This window comes from Scardinius erythrophthalmus, assembly GCF_964197995.2.
Source record: "Scardinius erythrophthalmus genome assembly, chromosome: 1".
Classification (NCBI taxonomy): Eukaryota; Metazoa; Chordata; class Actinopteri; order Cypriniformes; family Leuciscidae; genus Scardinius; species Scardinius erythrophthalmus.
In genome coordinates this window covers 9,952,477-9,979,119 of record NC_138221.1, presented here as the reverse complement: position 1 = coordinate 9,979,119, position 26,643 = coordinate 9,952,477, and the positions used below count along the sequence as shown (strand labels likewise).

Below are 26,643 nucleotides of genomic sequence, written 5' to 3'. Positions count from 1 at the left end.
TTTCAGTAACAAACCCATTTTCTCAGAACTGCAGAGACTGAAGCCACTTTCAAGAAACGACTGAAACGCTTCTTTTACATCAACACTTGACCCATTAATACTCACACTTACTATTCTATATTACAATACATTACAAGTTCATGAGGGGGAATCACCATATTTGTAACAAACATCTCAGGAAAGGAGACATATTAAACACAACTGCAGAGGTTTTATTAAGAAAATTAGCATTAATCATAAAAAAAAAAGATGCTAAAAACAGGAACAGACAAGATCCAAGAATCACCAAATCAGCTCCATCACACAGAACAGAGAGAGATTATACAGTCTGAGTCTGTCCATTACTGTATTAATATTATATTTAATGCAGTTTATATATGAAGCACAAAAGAATGACTTTCAGCACTGTAGGCTAATATATCCATAAAATCCATATAAATGAAAATAAATCTTGGCTGTTATTTGTAAAAAACATTTTAATCTAAACTTGATTATGTCACTATCAGAGTTTTTTCTCTGTTTCTGAGAAGAAAATAAAACGATGAACAATCCTCTGTAAGTTTTTGCTATTGTAAATATTGCTGCAGATTGGCTCTAAACTCATCAGTATTTTATTGTAATATTGTCGGCATCTCTATTTCCTCTGGGTGCTTCGAGTCCTTCCTCCCTGCAAAATAAAAGCATTGACTGACCTCTCGTATGTGTTTTTATCATGATTGCAGATTGTTCCAGATCAGATGAGTGTGAATCATCAGATTGTGTGCGGCTCAAAACTCACCAGCTCTTCTTGCACAGATGATCTGAAGAAGAATCACAGTAGGAGCAGCAAACACTGCGATCTCAACAATAGTCACAATCACTGCAGGAAACATGAGAGGAAGAAGAGAAACTGTACATGACTGAAGTCAAGGGTATTCAACTATCAACAGTTATTGATGAAGCTTTTACAGACTGACTGATAGTTTAATGTTATAAAGCTGTCAGTATAAATGAACGTGTCGTACCTCTGTATAATGATCCAGCAGTCACACAGACTAAAGTTTCTCCTGGATCTGTGGATCACGTCTGTTAGTTCAGTTCAACACATAATGCCACATACACAACATCATCAACACATAATACTCAAGCTTCACACAGGATTTTCATTTTAGTGGGGCTCAGCTCCCAATGACTGTATGATTTAAAATGGCGCAACTCAACAGGCAAGCTGCAAAAAACTCTGTCTCACTGTTGTTTTCACGGCTTTCAGGCAAGTCTATGCCCTAAAGTTACACAAATAATACACACAACTGTTCCTGACACTTTCTTACATGTAATTGATACGCTTCTGTTGAATATTTCGTTTACAGAAATGGTTTAGTGTCTTCGAAAAAGTCCGTTAGCATCTTAGCCATTAGGCTAGCTATTCCCACATAGCAACATTGTGACGTCCCTGATCCGGCCCACGTCTGGCACATGTGGAAGATGATCCGGCCCACACCTGGCACATGTGGAAGATGATCTGGCCCTCATGCAGTGAGGAATGACGGCACTTGGGCGGACCGCTCCTGTTTGCCAGAACTGGGCCACAAGCAGGCCATAGCAATGCCACATGTCAGCCAAGAGCAAAGAAATAAACCAGAACTGGACCTTATCTGAGCCACAAAACCTGTGTATATTAAATATGGAGTCATCTCAGCCTTAATAAGCCTGTTAACAAGCAGAATCACTGAAGGAAAGAGAAACACAAGAACTGCAACTGACTTCAGCCACAGCCTTAGATGAAATCAACTGAAGAGAAAAGAAGACATTAAATCTGTGAAGATTCCACGCTGCATGAGGGCCAGATCATCTTTCTACATGTGCCAGATGTGGGCCGAAACAATGTTGCTTTTTTTTTTCTTTTCTGATTTTCTTCCCAAAAAGAGCACATACTTTTAGGGCGTAGTATAAGAAGGTGAATTGAGCATTAGAGTAAAAAAATAAGTGAAGTCGGCCATTTTCTCTTCAGTTTCATCTGAGCTGTTGAGGTGAATGACAGGACAAACTTTCTCCGGTCAGACAGAAACAAAATGTTGGCAGAGATAACTATTTTTCTTTAAGGTCAAAAATATATATTTTTTAAATATATTTGAATCAGTTTATTTCATATTGGGGTCATAAGACACCCAGACTTGATGAATAACTGAAGTTTTATATGTTAAACTTGTTGCCGAGCATTACGAGTGTACGGCTTATTTTGTGTTTCTCTCTCTTTTGTATATTTGTTTTGTTTACTTTTACATGTATGTTTTTTGATAATTTTGTGAGTGGATGAGCAGTATTTTATGTCTGTTTGGTGTTTTTCATGGATCTACAGTGAATGCGCTGCATGGATGAGCTCAACATATCGTCTTCATGTGACGCTTTCTGGGAGAATCGAGTGAAAGAACCGGAGTGTTATATGAACACACTACTCTCACTGTTTATACTAAACATGTCCTAGAATATGCATAAGTACTCTAATTGGGACACACCACAAAAGTCCATGAAATGAAACTAAAACAACAACTCAATGTGACAATCATACTGTAGAATATGACAGTCATATTTTGATGAGTTAACACTGAAGATAACTCTAGCATTATGCACTGGAAAGCACTGATGTGAGAAAGACAGTGATGATGTACCTTTAGAAACGTGTGTGTTTATAGTTGAGGGATCCTGAGAGTGTGTGATGTGGACTGGATTCACTGCTGTCATTGAATCAGCTTGAGCTGTGAAGATGAATGTTAGTTCAGATCATTAATACTGTACAATATGACCATCATATTATAACTTTGATCATCACATTACATAAAAAGTTAATATTTTTGCTGTCAAATTTCAATTCCTTTATTATTTCCAGCATCACGTTTTGGACTGTTACTTCACTGCAGTTCATTAGTTTGAAGCAATGCTTTGAGTTACTCTTCTGTGAGAGTCAAAGAAGCTTTTGTTCCCTCAGTTTGTTCTGGTTCAGTGATACTGATAGACCTTAGTGTTACTGACATTATGAGGCTCTTCTAACACTGTTTTCTCACCTGAATACTTGACAGTGTATCTGACTGAGGTCTTGACTTGATTTCTGTGAGTAAGCTGACATCTCCACTCTCTGTTGTTATCTTCATTCAGGAGTGTTGTAGTCAGAGTGATGATGAAACAGCGATATTGATCTGATGATGATAATATCTGATATCTGGAGTCTGTCTTCAGATCAACACCAGCCTGATTCACCCACAACAGCTCAAATCCCTCTGAATTGACCAGATTATCACAGGAGAGTTTAGCATATGAATACAACTGACAGGAGAGAGTCACCGAGCGGCCTGGACTGATCTCAGTCTGTGAGGATGAAGAAGATGATGATGATGATGATGATGATGATGATGATGATGGAGACACTGAAACTGAACACAAGACACAAATCACAGACTCTTCAATCATCATCTGAGTTTAAAGGGAGAATTTTAAATTGACCACATAATCATAAACTTACCATGAAGAACATACAGATAAACATCAGCATCAGTTCCTTGTCTCTGTCTGTTCACATATTGTCGGCAGGTGTATAATCCATAATCTTCTTCTGTGACGTTCTTGATGTTCAGAGAGCAGTCAGACTCCAGACTCAGTCTCTCATGTCTCTCTGTGTCTTTCTTCTTTATCCCTAAAGTAATCAGTTCAACTATCTCTGAAGGTCTGAATCTGTTAGTGTAGATCCATGTAGTTTTAGATTTGCAGTCAGAAAGAGCATTATTACAGGACAGACGAGCATTTTCACCAGAACTGATGAACACATGATCCTCCACTCCACTGGTACCTGAAACACAGTATATCTCAGTGATCATTATGATATATATATTAATAAATTAAAACTTATAAAACGGTTAGTTCCAATCCTTGATTCTGATTGGTCAATAGCTGTGCTTCACTTAACGGTTCTATTTATCACTGCGCCCTTAGCAACACCCTTAGCAACCACAGGTATCAACATAAACATAGAAGTAAGCAATAAGGCAGGAGAGGCTGTGCTGTATCGTGAATAAGTAATGGCTGAAGGGCGTTGTTAGGCACGACGCGAAGCTTTCTACTTTCACGGTACAGCACTTGCCTCGAGTACCTTATTGCTTTTATGAAACGGTTACCACACAATATTACAGTAAAAAAAAAAAAGTATTAGTGCAACTTTCATGAATTTAAATCAATAAAAGCATTCCTTCCGCTAGAAAAAAATAGTCTACTTGTTAAAATTAATTGTACTATTTGTAAAGCAGCAGCACCTCTAAGGTTTACACAAATCACTGCCTTCACAGCACCATGGTGCAGAGACTGTCCGACGCTGGTCTCGAGTCGAGGGAAATTATGTCTGTGAGTGGACATAAGTGTGAAAGTTCACTACAGAGCTACTGGAGGCCAAACTTAAAACAAAGAAAGCACTGGAGCGACAGCATTCTCTCTGCAACAGAAAACTCTGCTGAGCCCCAACTAAAGAGAGCCGCGGTAAATATCACCACAGTGGAGCCGACTGAAATGAGACAAATATTTAATGCGTGCACAATAAACGGAGATGTTCAAATCAATTTAAATAAACAACAATAAAAAAAGTATCTCTTGTTAGGCAGCATTTTAGCAACTAAATTAATAACATTAATAAAATAGATTAAAGACCTAACTGTTCAAAATATGTGCCCTTGTGTTTTTATTTAGGCTATGTAAATATTTAGTTTAGTGCAGAGAGAAAATAACGGAATAAACAAAAAAATAAACGTTTCCTCATGCTGAGAGATAATCTATGCCTATGTAACAGGATTAGGTGATTGACAGCAGCGTTAGCCTATCAGCAAGTAGTATATGTTCATCAGTGTCTGAATTACTGAATTAACTTGTTTTTATCCACTCTGTCAAGTGGACTATATTAGTGAACTAATGTAGGGAATAATGAGTGAGGGTATAGGGTGTGTGTTTGAACACTGCCTCTGAGTGTCGACTTTGAGCGTTTTTAATTTACAGTATATTACTGTAGGCTACTTTCTAGAAAAAGACAAATATCTCCCAGAATGCATTTGTTTCTATGTTATATTGCTGTTTTAATGGAAAACAGCATGTTACAGTCAAAATGAGGCAATTTGTTACAGTGCACACTGTAAAAATTTGCTGTAAAGAAAATGCCAAATTTTGACAGTAACAAAATCGGGGCTAAAATCGTGCAGTGTGAACTCAGCATTAGATTAAATCACCTGAAGATAAAAGACATTAAAGGTGCTGAATCCTTTTTTTATTGCCTGTGTGTGAAGGGGTTGTAACCTAACATTAAAATGATCCACTTTGCGGGTTTTGCTATTACTTGGGAGAGCAAGTATTCTTATTTTTATGTGAAGGTGCCGGGTCGGATTTACCGCGAAATCCAGTGACGTGACCTGCACGCGCGTTCCCGAGCCTCTCGCCTCGTCTAGCCTACTGACTTTGCACTCAACAGCGACGACACTGCAACTCATGACATGGACTTATGAAACTTGACTTGACTATGACTATGACTAATGCCTCGTTTCCACTGAGCAGTACGGTACGGTACGGGACAGTACGGTACGGTTCGGGTCTGTTAACCATGATCTGGCTAGCGTTTCCACTGCCAACAGTACCCTTACTTGATAGGCGTGGTGTTTCGATCGACGTCATTTTCGCGCGAAGAAGAACATAGTAAACTACAATGGATGACATACAGCAGATCTTGTTCTTGCTCCTCGACATGTTTGTCACAAGAAGACAAGCGCCGACATTAGGCTTTTCTCAATATCAAGTACGCAAAGTTTGTACTTGCCATGTGCGACTCCTACATGGTACAGCGCGTTCTTAAAAGCGTCACTCAGCTCGCTCTGCTACTCCGGTTATCTCTGTTAACTTACTTTGTATGTACATTTTAAGCAACAATAAAACGAAATATGTTATAAAACACCACTCTGCCTCTTTTCGTTTTCATTTAAATAAATTAAACATTATAGGGACACAAATGTGGTTCATGCGCAACGCATATTGATTATTCACTGCACGATATACGTTATTCTATTTATAACAAAACGAAATTTAAAACACAACCCTAACGTTACCTCTTTTCGTTTAAATAAAAAAAAAATTACACATATTCCAGGCAATATATGCATTTGTACAAATGTTGCAATAAATGTCAGTGATAATCTTGTAATAAAAATGACAAGAAACCATATTTATTTTTGTAAAATTTCAGTTTTATCAATAATAGCCTATATAAAAGTTTAAGTTAAGTACAAGAAGCTATACAATAAGAAATAAAGCAAACAATTCAGTCAAATATCCAAATGCAGCGCTCTATAGTCTACATTACAAGTAAAGTTAAACACAAATAACGTTAACTAAACTTAGCCCTCAGCCAAAACGATTGACAGGGAACTCATTATATATTCACGGGACCAAAGATCGCCCGTTAGGTCTACACAAAACGAATTATATCTTGTTTAACCACTACCGTCGGAGTCAGCGACGAACGCCGAGGACTAGCCGAGGAAAGGCTCATCCAGCCGGGAAACATGAGCGCCCGCTGACCGCATGGATCTCACAACCGGGGAAAAAAATAATCATTTTTATAAATAAACCACATATTTGAGCTTTAAACAACTACATTCTCGCCTGAAAAACTCTTAAAATTACATTTCGTGATACAGTAACAGTAGTATTATATTAAACTTTATATTAAAAAATGGCGCTTCTTATGTTGTCATTCCCCTTGTAGCACGCGCAAGTGATGATTCTCTGTCAACCAATCAACGTCCTGCAGTGAGTCTAGCTCCACCTTTTAGTACCGTTCCACTGTGATAGGTACCCCAATGGAAGGGTACCTAAAAAGTGGTACGGTACGGTTCGGCATTTTGGTACCATTCACAACTTTTGATAGTGGAAACGCAAATAAATGCGTACCGTTCCGTACCGTACCGTACCATACCGCTCAGTGGAAACGAGGCATAAGAAACGACCTGCTCCCAGCACAACACCGACTCCAACACAAACTCCACATATTGATAAAAAACAAAAACAAAAGTTTTTGCGCTGAAGCTCGTAAGGCCAGACGTGAATCGGACGAACTTCGGGTGAAAACACGGCTCAACATCGGCAGGGCATTTGAATCATGGAGAAACCTTATCTACAAACCTAGAATGTACATTTCCTGAAGAAAATGTGAAGTGGTGCTTGCAGTGGCATAATTCGGCACGGTTGATAGTGTGCCATACTTATCATGGTACGAGCATGGAGCATTAGTTCAACGTCAAGCTGATAAAAGTAGCCTATTATTGTAACGTTGCAGGAGTTTACCTTAGTTTCCAGCATGTTGTGTGATGCTTTCTCCTGTGTGTTGCGTCTCAGTCTGGCCGGTACCCACAGTGCACGCTCATAAATGCGCAAGAGCACGCGCTTGTAAACTTATTGGTTGCAATCTGAAACATCACCGCTAGAGGTCGCTGAAACCTACATACAGCACCTTTAAGTCTCTGAAGATCTGAGCATAGGAGGATTACACAACTCCACAAACAGCATTACCCTCACTTAAAGCAAACAACACACTCTCCAGAATAAACTATTAGTCTTTATCAGAGCGCTGTTCAAATCACTGACACACTCTTAATATGAAGATAATTCTTCATCATCAGATGTTTGAGTGACACTATGTCCAGTATCAGGAATAATACAGTATGATCTGTGTGTATCAATACACAACTCTGAGATCACAACGTGAATGTGTGCAAGAATAAACTGAGCATGTTCAAATGAACTCTTTCCAGACTAATTCCACTAAATGTTGTGAGGGTGGATTTCCTGCAAGACTGACGAATGACTAAAGAAACATTGTCAGCAAGACTGTAGAAAACTGCACATTTCTTGTCTATTCCACCCACTGCCACTTATACCAACGACGGAAATAAGCGCAGTTACAATAGATTAATATGTGTGAGAGCGTTGCTATAGAGAGTGACGATACTGTATTGCAATAGATAGCACTATTACACTATATATCAAGTCAATACCAAATCAAAACTAGTTAGCACATTATTTGTAATTGAAAGGGTTTATTGACAACATTGTTATAGTTATACTTAAAATAGTTACAAAATAAATGAAATGAGATGATAACTTATGTTACCAGAGAGAGAGAGAGAGAGAGAGAGAGAGAGAGAGAGAGAGAATAAAAGACCCAAAGAATAAAAGAGACAGAGCAACAGTTTTAATCTTCTTTTATCCTTTCCTGACCATGTGACTAAAACCCAAAAGTGAGACGTTTAAACTGACCAATCAGATAATTACAACTTCCCCCACGGTACTAAATGTGTGACAATTCATCGACCCCTGAAGTACACACATCTTGGCCTACAGTGATCACTATCAGCCCCTCTGTGCCTTTAGGAGCTACAGATGGTCATTGAGGTAGAAAGAGGGGGTGGAAAACAGTAAAGCAAACGTCTTTAGAGAAAATACAGATTTCTTTACCTGTGAGAAGTGAAGAGAGAATGATCAGTCCCAGCAGACACAGATCACACTTATCAGCCATTTTGTGTTTCTGTCAGTCTTTCTCTTCATTATATATAGTTACAGCTCTTCCTTTAAACATCATCAGCTCCTCCTCTGGTTATTCACTTCCTCTATTCTCATCAAATGAGTGTTTAAATTCTGCTAGAGTTGCTGTTTAGTGACACGATGCCACAGTGAAGTGTTGCTTTAAGTGTGTGTGAAACGTTTGAGAAGTACATATACTGTGAACACACTGTCTCAACACACATCTGCTCTGAACAGTTTATTGGCTACTTTTGCACACGAGAGAATTACTGTTAGTCTCACTTCTTTATTTTAGCAGTTTCCAGCATGATGTTAAAATCCAGAAATAAAATAATTACATTCTTAGTAATAAAATGAGTTTGCTACTGAAAAGGTTTCTGTTAAGATAGCAGTAGCGGATGGAGGCCTAAAGTGACAGAGGAAGCCGTTGGTCAGGTTCAAGAGTGCTATTTTTATTTGCCACACGATGACAATTACCCAATAATTGTGGGAAACACACAAAAACAACATTTACATTCTTATCAGTTCCCTGGGTGACCAGACTTCATTCGCCCCAAAGCATTTACACTGTCTGAATGTTTCCCTGTCCCCTATATAGTGCACTATGTGCCATTCACCATGTAGAAAATAGTAAATGTGTGAACAAGTGATCGATTTCAGCCTCAGCGTCTATTTACAATGTAGGGGGCGGAGCTTCAGATTCTAGAGAGCATTTGATTGGACAGAAAATCTGATCTGGTCCTGAAGCAGGGACGGATTATGACTTGTAAAGGCCCTGGGGCCAGTTATCTCCAAAGCCCCCCCAACCCCCCTCAGTTTTTTCACGCAATGAAAAATACCGAAGCAAAGAGGCCACTGACAACGATCAATGAAATTCTGTTTGGTCAGCAAATGTTTTAAGAATCACAATACACTTATTGTGATGCAAGTGTTTTATTTTTTTAAATTTTTTTTACAATGCTTACTAATGATATGTATTCATAGGCTGCTGCTGAACATGGGATTGAGCTCTTATATTTCTGAACTCTCAAACTGTTCTTGCCCCCGGATCTAGAAGAACTGAGGTCCACCCCTAATAGTCTCACACAATCCTGTGGATGGTTTTGACGTCACTAGTCTAGTGGTGATAGGTATTACAATCTGATCGGACCAGTGGTTTCGAGTGCTGTGGCTGTTAAAATAATTAGTAATGCGGCAAAAAGTAAACACAGAACAGAAGCGCAGGTAAATACACTTGCGTCATGTGTGTACCGGCTCACTCGGTTGCCTAGGTAATCAATATCACTCCGCTGCTGCTGTAGACAAGGCTTATGATTACAGGGAACAAATTATAACTAATGCAATGTGATGAAAGGTAAGTTTGATTTCTAACATTATTCTCTCAACGGACATTTGCATCGATAGTCTAGTGTTATAATTGATTTGCGTTTGGTGCACTGTGGAGTGGGTAAAACGGTTTTTAATGGCTGGCTAACATATACCATTGACTCGCGCTAGCCTAGCATCGGCTAACTATCCAAATATAAGGACTGGATAATTAAAAAAAAAAAAATGTCTCCACTGATGAATAACAACCAGGCTGACTTAAAAATGAGGTCCGATGTCAAAAATCCCAAACCACCCCTTTAAACCCCGAATCAGTCGTATGAAGGCAGATCTTGTAATCAGAGCTACAGGGAAACTAGCAGAACAGACCATGTGTAGAGTTCAATGAGAGATTAATCAATCATCAAACATGACTAAACGTATACTTTTCTTATTGTCAATAAACTGAAATCATCTATGAAACAGAATCTTACATAATTCAGCACATTTAGACCATGATGTCACTTCCTGGTTTGTGTGAAGATCTGTTTCAGAAGATGTGCAAAATTAAACAAGGCACTTTACCGCACACATTGTTGTATTGAGTGATTACAACAAATAATGTTTATGAATTTTTAATTGATAATATTTTTTGCGGCGATAATTTTGTTGATAGTGTTCCTGAACTGTGGAAGAACATTAGCCGCGTTTCCACTGTCGGGCCAGGGCAGGGCCAGGGCTAACAGCGAGCCGAGCCAGGCCAGTGGCCTCGGGCCTCAAGCATCAAGCACCGTGCTTTCGTTTCCATTGCCGGGCCATTAGCCCTGCAGCGCTGCCCTAAACCCCGCCCATAACACGCCTTCTTGGATCAAACGTCATACAACCCCACCTATTTCAGCGGGAATTATGAAGTTCATTCAGGCTGGACACTAGCTTGCTAAAATTACTGAACGATCAAGATGGAGAGCACCGAAGCGTCTGTTTGTTTGCTCTTTTTGGTGATTGCTTGGTGGAAGATGAGGCAGCAAAGCCAAGATAAGAAGATGGAGGTTCAGCGGCGACAACGCCAAAAGCTTATGTTGGCTGCAAGACGAAAGAGAGCGATCCAACGACGTGCGATTCGGTTACAGCGAATGCAGAGTCGCCAGCAATGGATGGAAACGGTAAATATTTCTGTTTATAGTATAACTTAGTTAATTCGTATCTTGTAGCCTATGTGAGTTGTTTGAACACGGAGTTGTTATGAGCTTTTATTAACTGTCTTTACGTTAGTGTCTGCTGAAAAGACACAACTGTTTTGCTAGCTTATCATATCTTGCTTGCTCTATTAATATAATTAGGAGGTAATGTTAAACTTTCATTGCATTATTTGTCTGATAATACATCTATTTATACCCATGATTATGTATATGCATATGATTACAGATACATAGTCTTTACGTTACTGTCTGTTGAAAAGACAAATATTTTGCTAGCTTATTATATCTTGCTTGCTATATTAATATAATTAGGAGGTAATGTTATAGTTTCATTGTATTATTTGTCTGATAATACATCTATTTATACCCATGATTATGTATATGCATATGTATTTCACATAATTAGGGAAGTAGCCTAATGTTTATAGTACCACTTTGTTCATGTTAGTTCACAGTGCGTTAACGGATTTTAACAAATAAAACATTGGAGTGTAATAATGTATTAGTAAATGGGTTAAAAAAATATTTATAAATGCTGTAGAAGTGCCTTTCATTTATGTTCATGTACAGATCTGTCACATAATTATGGAATTAATGTTTACACTTCATTCTATTATTTTCCAGATGATGCATCACTACTACACCAATATAATGCGGACCGCTGAGGTGTGGGCCTATCTGCGAACAAGTGACTGGTGGGAGAACACTGCTCAAAGATTTACAGATGAGCAGTGGCTGGGCGACTTCAGAGTTTCCCGAGAAACATTCACATACATTTGTACAACTCTGAAGCCTGCACTACAGCGACAAGATACAACATATCGATTATGCATTCCTCTGGAGAAACGGGTAGCCATTGCATTGTATAAACTAGCATCAACAACAGAGTACAGGACGGTAGCCAACCTGTTTGCTGTCAGTCGGACTTCTGTTTGCCGCTGTGTGCATGACTTTTGTAAGGCTGTGATTGCAATACTTCGGCCCAAGTTCATCAAAACACCAGACCAGGACAAACTATCTGAGATGGCAGATTACTTCGAAGAGAGGTTTGGAATTCCACAGTGCGTCGGTGCTATTGATGGTTCTCACATCCCTATATTAAAACCTCCACAATATCAATCAGATTTCCACAACAGAAAAGGTTGGCACTCCATAATTTTACAAGCAACTGTGGATGGCAAAGGGATGTTCTGGGACCTGAATGTTGGACAGCCAGGGAGAGAACACGACGCTAGTGTCCTCAGAAAGTCACGCCTATGGGCTTGGGCCACAAACAGTAATGCTTTTTCTGGCAGAGTAAAAAACATATCGTTAGCCTCATAGCATAATTGCCTAAGTCATATTTCAATGTCTTTGGAAAACCAGAAGAAACCAAAAATGACTTTGGCAATTATGCTATGAGGCTAACGATATGTGGAACTGATGTTGGCTACTTCATTCTTGGTGATTCTGCTTACCCATTGCAGAAATGGCTGCTAAAACCATATCCTGATACTGGCAGGCTTACAGAGGGCCAAGAACTTTACAACATGCGAACAAGTCGAGCCCGATGTGTGGTTGAACATGCATTTGGGAGGTTGAAAGGAAGGTGGAAGTGTCTCAGTAAGCGAAATGACTGCAATGTAAATGTTGTTGTTGATATGGTGGAGACATGCTGTACACTGCACAACTTGTGTGAATTGTACATGGACAGATTTATACCAGAGTGGTGTGATCGTGATAGAGATGCTGAACGTTCATCTTGCAATGTTGGTGATGAGCGTTCAGATGCAAGAAGTGCTCTGCAACAGTTGTTCATGCAGCAGCAATAGTTAAGTTGTTGTTATATTGTGTTTGTTACAAATAAAATATTTGAAATGAAGATTTGGCGTAACCCTGTTTTGTGACTTGAATACAATTCTTTATCCTAAACGGTACATGGTTACACCAGACATTATTTGATCAATAAGCAATAGGCCATTTAAGCATACAGAGTGAATACTGCAATATTTTTTTTTAAATAACATACAATTAAACAATCTTCTCACTATTTTTAAATAAAATCAAAAATACTCAGTTTAACAGGTATGTTTTTATTTATATATTGCAGTTGTAACTATATGTCTGTTCAAATGCTTTTAGATATGGTCACTTCTGTTAGTGGTACTTTTAAATGTGAAACTGCTTACACTGTTTACAGTATTACAGAATACAAAAGGTGCCCATCAGACAGCCGTTTAAATAATGTGCCCATCAATAAGCATAGTAGTGTATACCAATAGATGTGTTATAGCTTAATTATCATTCTACTGACTAGGATCGTATTTGCATTACAGAATACAAAAGGTGCCCGTCAGACAGCCGTTTAAATAATGTGTCCATCAGTATGCATAGTTGTCTACACCAATACCTACCTTGATGGCTTATCTGAGTCACAAAGTCTTTATATTTTAGTTTATTATCATGTAGGTAACTTTTACAATAGGTTTTCATAAGAAAACCTTTTTTTTTTTTTGCTAACATATATGCAGTGTGAACTAACATGAACCAACAATGAATTACTAATAAAGAATGTATTCAAGTAACATTCATTTTACATATATGCCTTATAATATGTGTATAATATTTTACTATAAGATTGTGTATTTTGCTTTTGATAATGTGCCCCTTAATAAGCATGATTTCCATTTGCCTCAGTTATAATAGCACAGCTATTACTTTATTTATATATTAAGTTCACATCAGAGTGCAAAAATACAAAGGTGCTTATAAAATCTGCATACAAATGTGCATACATACACATACAAATGAAACAAAACAGGTGCTTTTGAGAAGTACTATTACAAATGTGCACACAAACGAAACGGCAGGGGATTTTAAGTAGCGACCTACTATTTACACAATAAACTTTTAAGGCATTAAGGCAAACAGAAAGATAGATGTTTTGTCCATCTACTTCCGCTGGAGAAGGGCTGTGGTCAAATTAATGAAGACTGATGCAAAAGACTCAGATTCTTTCTGTCTTTGTGACAGTCCAATTCCTCTCGTCTCATCATCATTTCTTTCTTAATTTCTTCTCCTCTCAGTTCCCGCTCTTCTTCCATCTGTTGCTGTGTCATGTTCCGCATACACTGCAAAAACTCCCTTGATGCCAAATTTGCAGCTTTGCGTTTGCGACTCTCTGTAAAAGCAGACACAAAAATTAGCAGGATATTTGGGATGTCTTCTGATAGATTATAGATTGTGGTATAGCACATACAGTATTCCAAACTGTAAAGTTTGTTACATATATTTATTTAGCAGGTACATTAAACACAAACATACCTGGTCTAGTCCTTTGTGGAACGTGATGTGATCCTCCTCTTATTATGGTTAGATCTTCAGGGCTGTCATGTCTCTCTGTAATAAACATACATTTGGAATAATTACATACTGACAAGAAACTAACAAAATGTTTAATACTTCTGTGGTGTATTTTGTATATTTTTTGCATACCGGGTGTCGACATTAGCAGTGGAAGTGTAGTAGACGGTCCCTGCTCCACTTCTGAGTCAAATAAAGCACTCTGGGATGACGATTCTAGCACACAAAACACAAACACGCATATGAGCCACTTATGCAATATTTTATTTGTTTTCTTAGGAAGTTAGAAAACTTAGATTTTAGGAAGATAGCATGTATTAACTCACCGTCCGCGGCTGCCATAGTGTCCCGACTTGTCTCTCCACTAACAGAGGGACGGTGACCCAGCACGCCGTCCATCAAGTCGAACCATGGAAAGTTCCTTCTGTGGGCACCGCTTTGTCCATTGTGCGTTTTAATCGCTTTGTACTGTGCCCGCAACTTTTTTAATTTTTCCCGAACTTGAAGCGTTGTTCGCTGAATGCTTAGCTTAGCAAGTTCAGCAACAATGTATTTTACAACGTCCTCGTTTCTGCACACGCCGTCAAATTGACGTTGTACCCTTTCTTCTGCCCAAATGCTCAGAAGAGCTTTGGTATCTTCGACAGACCAGTACAGGCGATTCTCCATTTCGAGCAGCGTTGATTTTTCGCGATATAAAAAAGTGAAATGTCCATCTTGCCACAGACCATAACTTTCCCTAACACCGATAAACTCCGCCTTTTACCTTGACCACGCCTCTAGCCCGAGCTGGCCCAAGGTATTCGACGGGCCAGAAATCCTGGCCGTTGGCCCCGAGTAAGCCCCGATCAAGCCCCGGAAGTGACAGTGGAAATGCGACTGGCCCTGGCACGCACTAGCACGGCCCGGCCCTGGCCCGACAGTGGAAACGCAGCTATTGTTTTCATCTGGGATTGGGTCAGGAATTGACTGGATAATCTCATCAACCCTCTGCTGGTAGATGCTGGAACAACACCATCATGGCAGTAACATCATTTATTTATCGACAGCAAATGTGATAAAGTCAATGCTTCATGTAAAATGTTAGTGTTTATGTGTGTTTAAAATCTGCAAAATAAAGAGAAATAGGACTATCACATATGCAAAACCTCAGATGATCTCTTTTAGATCATTTAACTGAGAGAGTTACTCAGGAGAATAGAGAAAGCTCAGATATGCAAGACTCTGAAATGGACTTCAAGTGCAGCATTCAGTGTGATTTCCAGATGATGGTGATTTTGCAGGATGATTTGAACACGTTCAGAGAATAGCTCTGTTCTCAGAACAGGTTAAAGCGCTGATAAAGCTGTGAAGCAGATTTGAGGAAGTGAAACATGGTGTCCAAATGTTCAGCGTTTCCTTGTAGCTCAGAGTGTGGTAATGGACTCTCTTGTCTAGTGTTTAGTGTTGTTATTATCCTAGGTCCCCCCTATTTTTTATTTTTCTTTCTTTTTTAAAAATTGAAAATCAGTAATATTCTTTTTTTCTCTTCTTAAAATAGCAGTTACTGCCAAACATACTCCTGTTTTCTGTAATATTGACCAAGACATAGTCCTGTTCTGAATCGTCTGTTTCCACATTGTCTGGTTCAGAGTCATCCTGATAGAAATCACTCTCCGAAAAAAATATATGTACCTTTAAGGCGGCAACCTTCCGGTCTCTCTTGTGAAGCCGATACAGGAGTAACTTAAACTGCAGTTCATCGACTGGCCACTAGAGACAGGCTGCAAAAGAGAGTCAATCCCACATTGAGGAAGTGTCTAGAGACTGTGAAACATGGTGTCCAAATGTTCAGCGTTTCCTTGTAGCTCAGAGTGTGGTAATGGACTCTCTTGTCTAGTGTTTAGTGCTGTTATCATTAAGAAGCTGGGTCAGTCTTTTTTTGTCTTTATTTATTTTATTTTATTTTTTGAAAATAAGTAATATTTTTTTCCTCAAATAGCTTTGTAGTTACAGCTAAACATACGGGTTTTAAAATAGAGGAAAGCACACAAAATTTTACCAGTCGGATGTTTTAACTACTTTAAAATGGCTTTTTTGGTCACTTATATCTGAATATTTATAGAAACGACACCGACATCAAGACAATATAAGTTCACTCAGCTAGTCCTATCACTTGAAGCAGAAAATCCATCCTTCTGTCCTTTTAAATGTCCGTGTTAAAGAGCACTTTCAGTGGTTTAGTGAAGCTGATTGCTGTAGCTTATATCCGACTTAGGCATGGGGTCAGAGATGAGGAACGATCCCAGCTTTTTCCCTCTCTACTTCCAGCACTGTACCTTTCAGAGTTGAGAAGCAACATCCAACCAAATCATGGAAACCTAAGGCCTTCTTCTCAGTCACCAGAACAGAGATGGAAATTCCTATAACTGGGATGAAATCCCGACTCCAGAAGCTCATACCATCTTAAAGCTGTAGATGACCAGATGGTTTCAACATCATTGGTGTGCATAAGGTACGAGGTCAGTGTAATGGTCATCATAATGAACCCTTCACTCGACGTTTGGACTTAGTTGGTAACGTCTGACTAGTTTATTGTCGGTGTGAATCGAAACATTCAGACTTTCACATCAGAACTATGAGGGTACATTTCAGCTTACAAATATGAATATTTTGTTCTCAAACTCAAATCTACAAGCTCTTGAATTTTGCCACTCTTTTACCTTCATACAAGTATTCATTTAAAACGTGAATTCTAACTTTGAAACTTTCCAGCAAGAGCAAGTTTAGTTACGTCTGTTTTTACAGGAATGGAAGAGACAAAAACTTTTCTTTTAACTCATGATTTTTCATGCTCTTTATTGTTACATGTAAAAAAAGAAAGAAAGAACTGACATTTAATTGTGACATATACACATATACACACTGCAAAGTCAAATTGTAGAATATTTTATTACAATATAATGCGAGCAGACACTGATGTAATTCTCAGACGGACGTCTCTCTGTAGAAGAAACAGCTGATATACAAGCTGAAGCAAGAGGATCATTTCAGCATGAGCTTCTGCATGAAGATGAAGGTTTTCAGACAGAAATCCAGCGGATAAACAGACTCCAGTCATGGAAGAGGATTGAGAGACACTAGATTGAGTCTGGCCTGTATGAAAACACATCAGGGCTTCAGTCTCTAACTTTACTGTAGCTGTGATGATATAGATGAGATTCTGTGCTCTGACCAGATGATGATTCACAATAAATCTCATTCATATTCACAGGACATTCAACAAATATCTGCTCGTTCACACACAAATATATAATTCCTCCAAACCCCAGAGAGATGAAATCTTCCCGTCTGCTCCTGATATGATGAGCTCATGATCTGTATCATTAATGTTTATGTGTGAAGGTCTTATTCTTGTTCACAGAGGCTTAAAGTTCATCCTACCGTTGATCTTCTCTTCCTCTGATGGCAGCATAAGTCACTGTATCATCATGATCCTGAAAGAACAGCACAGATTCTGTCCATCAATGTTTGAACCCCAGCGATTATTATTATTATTAATAGAGCATGAGCTTCATTTATCTGAGAGTCAAACTCATGTGCTGATATCTACTCACATTGAGTGATTTTACTGGCTTTGTATTGGAAGAAGTGACCTCAGAATAAGTCACATCATCTGTCTGCTCCTAAACATCAATGCAAACGTGCAGAGAGTCAAGTTTAACACACAGAACAGACATAACTCTCACTATAATATGTAGAATAACACAACAGCTTTTAAATCACATTATGGTTTAGTGGACTCACATTGGCTCTTGCAGCGGGAGGAATGGACATGTTGATCGTCTCATTCGTCCCTTTATGATCATTCTCATCTTTGACCTTCAGAACAAACAGTTAAACTGCATGAATGACACTTTATTGAGCTTTAAAGACAGTAATCAAATCTAAATCACTGCATTACAGAACTCACCGCAGAGTCGCCAGTCCCTCTTTTATTATCTGAAAACAAGTGCCTCATGAAATATGAGTATTTATGATCAAACACACATGAAAAACACAATGTTAAGTATTAAGATTTTCAACAAAAAAAATGTTGTTGAAGCATTAAAATGAATAATAAAAATGACCGTTGACTTGATAACTCGTTGATATTGACATTACAGGATTTCTCAGTAGGAATAAACTTCTGTTTGAGAATTTCATATAATCCACATGTTTCTATGATACTTACAGTCTGAACATGATGTGTTTGTTTGCTCATCTGATCTGTTTTTAATTGTTGTAAAGGAGTAAATCTGAAAACTCACCAGCTCTTTTTCTGCAGATCAGCCAGAGAAGAGCAAGAAGGAGAACAGCGACTGCAGCGACAGAAATCACTATGACTGAAGAAGAGATCGAGCACAGAGTCAGAGACGGACAGGGCAGATTGGGGACAATTATAGACAAAGACAAAACACTGTGAATATGTACCTGGTGTGTTTGTAGTCGAATGACCCTGAGCGTCTGTGTCTGGTGAAAAGGATGACTGGGGACAATTATATACAAAGACAAAATCCATTGACAATGGTGACATGCTTCATGCCGCAATGCATACTGGGAGCCACCCATAGTATAAACCTCATGGCTCCCAGCATGCATTGTGGCATGAAGCATGTCACACCACACAACTCTATATAGTATGATATTAGACTTTTATTCAGATTCTTTTGTTAAAATATATTTTCTCCAACAGCCAAAGCACACACACAGGCCTATATAATGGTATGTAAAACAAATGTATAATTTATAATCAGTTCCATATTGGATTCCAAGTGATCAAGAGCTTTTCATTCAAACTCATTTCAAGAGTTCACCAGTAGTGGACACTCGTGCAACATTAGTGAGGGATGAGCATACAGTACTGTGCAAAAGTCTTAGGCATGTTAATAAATTAAATCCAGAAGAACTGCGGGAATGTCTCCAAGATGCTTGAAGAAACCTTCCTGCAAAGCTACAGTACTGTGAAAAGTACTGGCACTTGTGTTAAAATGCTGTAAAGTGAGAATGCTTTCAAAAATAAAATCATAAATTGAATTTATTTATGATTTAACTTCTATCAACAAATTCAAATCAATATTTGGTGTAACGACCGTTTGCGTTTAAAACGGCTTTTCTCCAGGTACACTTGCACATAGTTTTTCAGGTAGCTTTGCAGGAAGGTTTCTTCAAGCATTTTGGAGACGTTCCTGCAGTTCTTCTGGATTTAGTCTGTCTCAGTTTTTTCTGTTTCTTCATGTAATCACAGACGGACTCGATGATGGTGAGATCAGATCATACCGGCTGTTGTCAGACTCCTTGTGCATACACAAATCTCACTAGATTATTACAATTAATGGCAAAAAGAACGTTTGGAAATGCAAACTGATATTTCCTACTGACACACTACAGCAAAATATATACAGAACAAGTATTTGATACACTGCCGATTTTGCAGGTTTTCCCACTTACAAAGCATGTAGAGGTCTGTAAATTTTATCATAGGTACTTTTCAACTGTGAGTGACGAAATCTAAAACAAAAATCCAGGAAATCACATTGTATGATTTTTAAGTAATTCATTTGCATTTTTATTGAGGTCGCTTCCGTCCATGTATATTCCCAGAGACCTGAACTCTGCAGCCGACGAGCTCTCTCGACTTCAGCCCCTCCCTGGAGAATGGCGACTCCATCCCCAGTCGGTTCAGCTGATTTGGGAACAGTTCGGCGACGCACAGGTAGATCTGTTTGCCTCCCACGACTCTTCCCATTGCAGCCTGTTTTACTCCCTGACCGAGGGCATGCTCGGATGCAGTGGCGCACAGCTGGCCTTCGCGAGGATGCATTTCCCCCAGTGAGCCTTCTCGCACAGACCCTGTGCAAGATCAGGGAGGACGAGGAGCAGGTCCTTCTGGTTGCGCCTCATTGGCCCACCCGGACTTGGTTCTCCGAACTCATGCTCCACGTGACAGCGCCTCCCTGGCCAATTCCTCTGAGGAAGGATCTCTTTTCTCAGAGACGGGGCACGCTATGGCACCCTCATCCTGATCTTTTGAATCTCCACGTGTGGCTCCTGGACGGGACGAGGCAGGTTTGAGTACCCTACCACCAGTGATGGTTGGCTACCATCACTTCCGCTAGAGCATCGTCCACGAGACATGCCTATGCGTTGAAGTGGAACCTCTTCGTCACCTGGTGCTCTTCTCGCCGAGAAGACCCCAGTAAATGCCCGATCAGTGTCGTGCTTTCCTTCCTGCAAGAAGGGTTGGAGAGAAGGCTGTCTCCCTCCACCCTGAAAGTGTATGTTGCCGCCATTGCCGCACATTATGTTGCAGTTGAGGGTAAGTCTCTGGGAAAGCACGACCTGATCATCAGGTTCCTGAGGGGAGCGAGGAGACTGAATCCTCCTCGCCCTTCTCTCGTACCCTCTTGGGACCTCTCAGTGGTTTTAACTGCCCTGCGGAGTGCTCTCTTTGAGCCTCTGCAATCAGTGGAGCTTAAGTTCATGTCAATGAAGACAGCGCTCCTGGTTGCATTGGCCTCCATTAAGAGGGTAGGGGACCTGCAGGCATTTTCCATTGACGAAGCGTGCCTGGAATTCGGGCCAGCTAACTCTCACGTGATCCTGAGACCCCGGCCTGGATATATGCCCAAGGTTCCCACCACTCCCCTTCGAGACCAGGTGGTGAACCTGCAAGCACTGCCTTTGGAGGAGGCAGACCCAGCCTTGGCACTGCTCTGTCCAGTACGCGCCCTCCGTGCTTACGTAGACAGAACGCAGTGTTTCAGGACCTCTGACCAGCTCTTTGTCTGTTATGGTGGGAAGCTGAAGGGGAAGGCTCTCTCCAAGAAAAGGTTGTCTCACTGGATAGTGGACGCCATTGCTCTAGCATACCAGCAGCAAGGTCGACCATGCCCCCTTGGTGTGAGAGCCCACTCCATCCGGAGTGTGGCCTCCTCTTGGGCTCTAGCGCATGGTGCCTCGCTAACAGACATCTGTAGAGCTGCAGGCTGGGCGACACCCTAACACATTCGCGAGATTATATAATCTCCGAGTGGAGCCAGTTTCTTCTCATGTACTCGCTTCAACTAGCCGGTACTAGATTCTGCTCAGGTGTCTTCGCTTGCTCGCCATTCCACTCCACGGACTGGATCAGTGCGATATTCTCCTCAGGTGAGTTTCCCCTGAGAAACCCTGAGTTCCTTCAGCACTGCTGACGCCATCGCCAGAGTTTTACCTCCGGCAGCTTTCGCGGTTGGCTAGGTGCCTCCATGTGCATGGTTCCCCCGTTGGGTGACCCCCACATGTGTATTTCCACTGTAAGCCTCCTTGAGCATGTGTCTTTCCCTTGGCAAGCCACCTTGCCACCCCTCGGGTTGAAAGACTTGATTTTCCATATGCAGTCCCTCCGGGTCATATGTGTATTCTAAGACCTCCCTTCGGGCGGGCATTGTGTTGCATATTTCCACTGAGATATGCTTCCCAGTGTACCTTGGTATTCCTGTGATAAGTAGGACTCCTTCGTCCGTGCCAGACTCACGACAGGGAGCTCAGACTTACGCAGGGCACTGGAAGACAGCTGAGAAGGTGGCGTGATTAGACTGGAACCCCCATTTCTGACGTAAATCGTAGTGACCATGAAAGGGAACGTCTTGGTTACGTATGTAACCCTCGTTCCCTGAGTAGGGAACGGAGAAGTTACGTCTTCCTGCCACTTCCGCTGTACCTCTGGAAATGCCGGAGTTCAGTCTCGGCTCCTCAGCAGGAAACATATCTGCATGTTGCGGCGTACTTCCTTATATACCCACAAGGTAGGGTGGAGTTACGCATGCAAATTCCGCAGACCCATGGCATTTCCACTGCCATTGGCTCATTTTGTAATACTCGAAGGTGATTCTAAGCGAAACTCCCATTTCGCCGTCACTGACGTAACATCTCCGTTCCCTACTCGGGAACGAGGGTTACATACGTAACCGAGACGTTCTTTAAGGTAAAATATATATAAGATAAGATATAAGATATTTAAATCTGTTTATAAGGGCCCAAGCCCTGAAAGGGCGAAGGCCCTATTGTTTTCGTAAGGAATTATTTTATTTTTTTTATTTTTTTTGCCTTTTTGCCACTTTTGGGGCCCTTAATATGCTCAAAAACTCTTGAAATTTTGCACACTCGTCAGAACCTGCGGCCATCAGGGCCGGACTGAAGCTGGTACCCGGGCGTGGCAGGGGGGCTCGACAGCGTCCCTGGAATGGGGTCCGAAAACTTCGGTCAAACACACTTGCATGTACTAATATGGAACTCAGTACACATATATATCTCATTGGGCTGAACAACTTCCGTGCTCTAAGTTTTACAAAGGCCCAACAGGAAGTCGGTTATTATACGTTGTTTGGAAAACTCATACAATGGAATGTGAAATACTCCTCCTAGGGAATTCATCCGATCGCCACCAAACTCGGTGTGAATGAAGTCAAGACACTGAGGATGAATTCTTGCGAACGGATTTTTGATATCTCGAACGGTTTGGCCGTGGCGAGGAAACGAATTTATGGCGAATAATGGGACACAGGAAGTGTGTTATAACTTCTGCGTACATTAACTGATCTTGCTGAAACTTCCGCAGTGTGTTCGTTGTAAGAGGCCGATCACATGGATGTGACTATTGTGAGTAAAAGTTATAGCGCCACCAACTGGCAGCAGGAAGTTTGTCACTTTCAAAATGCTTTGAAATCACTCTCTTATTTTTACCCGATTTGCTTCAAACTTTAACACGGCAGATATAGACCTGTGGAAGGATTATTGATATCTTAGATACTGTTGCCGTGGCAACGCATCAAACTTTAATATTCTTTTCGGATGCTTTTGAGACTCTTAGCATGCTTCAAATTGGATGAAACTCGACAGACACATCACACTTATTAGCCAGTAGACATGTGAAAAGTTTCAGAAACGGGCGTGGCAGGGGGGCTCAACAGCGCCCCCTTGAACGGGGTCTGAAAACTTGGTCCATATATTAAACACGCTTGCATGAATTAATATGAAACTCGGTACACATATAGATGTCATCGGGCCGAACGACATTCCCTCGGTCAAGTTTTACGCCAGCCCAACAGGAAGTCGGCTATTATGGGTTGTTTGAAAAACGCATGCTGTGGAATTTGATGTACTTCTCCTAGAGAATTAATCCAATCGCCACCAAACTCTGTGTGCATGAAGTCAAGACATTGAGGATGCTAAATTGCGGACGGATTTTTGATATCTCGAACGCTTTGGCCGTGGCGAGGACACGAATTTATGGCGAGAAAAGAGAAACACGAAGTGTTATAACTTCTGCACACATTAACTGATCTTGATGAAACTTCAGCAGTGTGTTCGTGGTAAGAGGCCGATCAGATGGATGTAACTACTGTGAGTCAAAGTTATAGCGCCACCAACTGGCAGCAGGAAGTGTGTCACTTTCAAAATGCTTTTGACAAAATGGGGGGGGTTACTTTTACCCACAGTTACAAAAATCAATACATATATTGGTCTCATCGAGCCGGACAACTTTCTAATTTACAGTCATTAGCTCCAACCAACAGGAAGTCAGATATTTTGGTTTGAATGTGGATTTCTTTGCAAAATCAGCCTCTAAATTTTTACCCACTCCTCTTAAGTGGTTTATTTTATTCACACCAAACTTTTTCAACATGATGAAAATACATTAAAGATGCTAAAGTGTGAACGGATATTAAATATGTCAAACGGTTTTGCATTTAGCATGCATAGTTTAGCATCCTATGATAAAGAATAGTTTAGCATAGTGTAACTAAAGGCACAAGGGTGGTGGTGCCACCGGCTTGGGCCCGCGATCGCTATATTTTTATATTGGGTTCATAAGACACCCAGACTTGATGAATAACTGAAGTTTTATATATTAAACTTTTTGCCGAGCATTACGAGTGTACGGCTTATTTTGTGTTTCTCTCTTTTTTTGTATAATTGTTTTGTTTACTTTTACATGCATGTTTTTTGAAAAAAAAATTTTGTGAGTGGATGAGCAGTATTTTATGTCTGTTTGGTGTTTTTTCATGGATCTATAGTGAATGCGCTGCATGGATGAGCTCAACATATCGTCTTCATGTGACGCTTTCTGGGAGAATCGAGTGAAAGAACCGGAGTGTTATATGAACACACTACTCTCACTGTTTATACTAAACATGTCATAGAATATGCATAAGTACGCTAATTGGGACACACCATAAAAGTCCATGAAATTAAACTAAAACAACAACTCAATGTGACAATCATACTGTAGAATATGACTGTCATATTTTGATGAGTTAACACTGAAGATAACTCTAGCATTATGCACTGAAAAGCACTGATGTGAGAAAGACAGTGATGATGTACCTTTAGAAACGTGTGTGTTTCTAGTTGAGGGATCCTGAGAGTGTGTGATGTGGACTGGATTCACTGCTGTCGTTGAATCAGCTTGAGCTGTGAAGATGAATGTTAGTTCAGATCATTAATACTGTACAATATGACCATCATATTTTAACTCTGATCATCACATTACATAAAAGTTTATATTTTTGCTGTCAAGTTTCAATTCCTTTATTATTTCCAGCATCACGTTTTGGACTGTTACTTCACTGGAGTTCATTAGTTTGAAGCAATGCTTTGAGTTACTCTTCTGTGAGAGTCAAAGAAGCTTTTGTTCCCTCAGTTTGTTCTGGTTCAGTGATACTGATAGACCTTAGTGTTACTGACATTATGAGGCTCTTCTAACACTGTTTGCTCACCTGAATACTTGACAGTGTATCTGACTGAGGTCTTGAGTTGATTTCTGAGAGTAAGCTGACATCTCCACTCTCTGTTGTCATCTTCATTCAGGAGTGTTGTAGTTAGATTTATAATGATACAGTGATATAGATCTGATGATAATAATATCTGATATCTGGAGTCTGTCTTCAGATCAACACCAGCCTGATTCACCCACAACAGCTCAATTCCCTCAGAACGAACCAAATGATCACAGTATAATCCAGCATATGAATACAACTGACAGGAGAGAGTCACAGAGCGGCCTGGACTGATCTCAGTCTGTGAGGATGAAGATGAGGATGAAGATGATGATGATGATGATGATAATGATGAAGATGATGGAGACACTGAAACTGAACACAAGACACAAATCACAGACTCTTCAATCATCATTTGAGTTTAAAGGGAGAATTTTAAATTGAGCACATAATCATAAACTTACCATGAAGAACATGCAGTGAAACACGTGCATCAGATCCTGGTTGTCTGTCAGTTTGTCTGCAGGTGTATAATCCATGATCTTCTTCTGTGACGTTCTTGATGTTCAGAGAGCAGTCAGACTCCAGACTCAGTCTCTCATGTCTCTCTGTGTCTTTCTTCTTTATCCTTTTAGTAATCAGTTCAACTGGTACTGAATGTATGAAGCTGTTATAGTTCCATATAGTTGATTTGCAGTCAGAAAGAGCTTTATTACAGGACAGAGAGACATTTTCACCAGAACTGATGAACACATGATCATCCACTCCACTGGTACCTGAAACACAGTATATCTCAGTGATCATTATGTTATATTAATAAATGAGAACATAAAACATACCAGCATAAAAAGCTGAAGTTTTAAATCATAGTATTTTTCCTCACTTAAAGCAATCAACACACTCTCCAGAATAAACTATTAGTCTTTATCAGAGAGCTGTTCAAATCACTGACACACTCTTAATATGAAGATAATTCTTCATCATCAGATGTTTGAGTGACACTATGTCCAGTATCAGGAATAATACAGTATGATCTGTGTGTATCAATACACAACTCTGAGATCACAACGTGAATGTGTGCAAGAATAAACTGAGCGTGTTCAAATGAACTCTTTCCAGACTAATTCCACTAAATGTCTTTAGAGAAAATACAGATTTCTTTACCTGTGAGAAGTGAAGAGAGAATGATCAGTCCCAGCAGACACAGATCACACTTATCAGCCATTTTGTGTTTCTGTCAGTCTTTCTCTTCATTATAGTTACAGCTCTTCCTTTAAACATCATCAGCTCCTCCTCTGGTTTGTGGTTTGTGTAACTTCCTCTGATCTGATCAAATGAGTGTTGAAATTCTGCTAGAGTTGCTGTTTAGTGACACGATGTCACAGTGAAGTGTTGCTTTAAGTGCGTGTGAAACATGTGAGAAGTGCATATACTGTCAA

At 40.0% G+C, this 26,643-nt stretch overlaps 2 protein-coding genes across 3 annotated transcripts; both read right to left on the bottom strand.

Moving 5' to 3' along the window:
• Positions 1-193: 193 nt before the first annotated feature.
• LOC308686828 (uncharacterized protein) lies at positions 194-8,751 on the bottom strand. 2 transcript variants are annotated; one of them, XR_014029644.1, is made up of 7 exons: positions 8,512-8,599; positions 3,497-3,820; positions 3,042-3,407; positions 2,649-2,735; positions 1,005-1,065; positions 779-859; positions 194-667 (listed from the first exon to the last, which is right to left on the bottom strand). XR_014029644.1 is itself a non-coding variant. In XM_081358855.1 (7 exons), exons 1-7 carry the CDS (start codon positions 8,570-8,572, stop codon positions 612-614), a joined length of 1,023 nt encoding a protein of 340 aa, XP_081214981.1. In that variant the 5' UTR covers positions 8,573-8,751; the 3' UTR covers positions 194-611. The 2 variants fall into 2 exon arrangements, 1 of the variants encoding a protein (XP_081214981.1); XM_081358855.1 differs by having other exon boundaries at positions 1,005-1,052; positions 8,512-8,751.
• Positions 8,752-17,259: 8,508 nt separating this feature from the next.
• On the bottom strand, positions 17,260-26,456 carry LOC308692685 (uncharacterized protein). Its single transcript, XM_081368940.1, has 10 exons — positions 26,369-26,456; positions 25,669-25,980; positions 25,205-25,579; positions 24,813-24,899; positions 18,876-18,930; positions 18,713-18,787; positions 18,376-18,404; positions 18,210-18,284; positions 18,020-18,088; positions 17,260-17,899 (listed from the first exon to the last, which is right to left on the bottom strand). Coding segments are annotated over exons 1-7 (966 nt in total). The 5' UTR covers positions 26,430-26,456; the 3' UTR covers positions 17,260-17,899; positions 18,020-18,088; positions 18,210-18,284; positions 18,376-18,403.
• Positions 26,457-26,643: the final 187 nt, after the last annotated feature.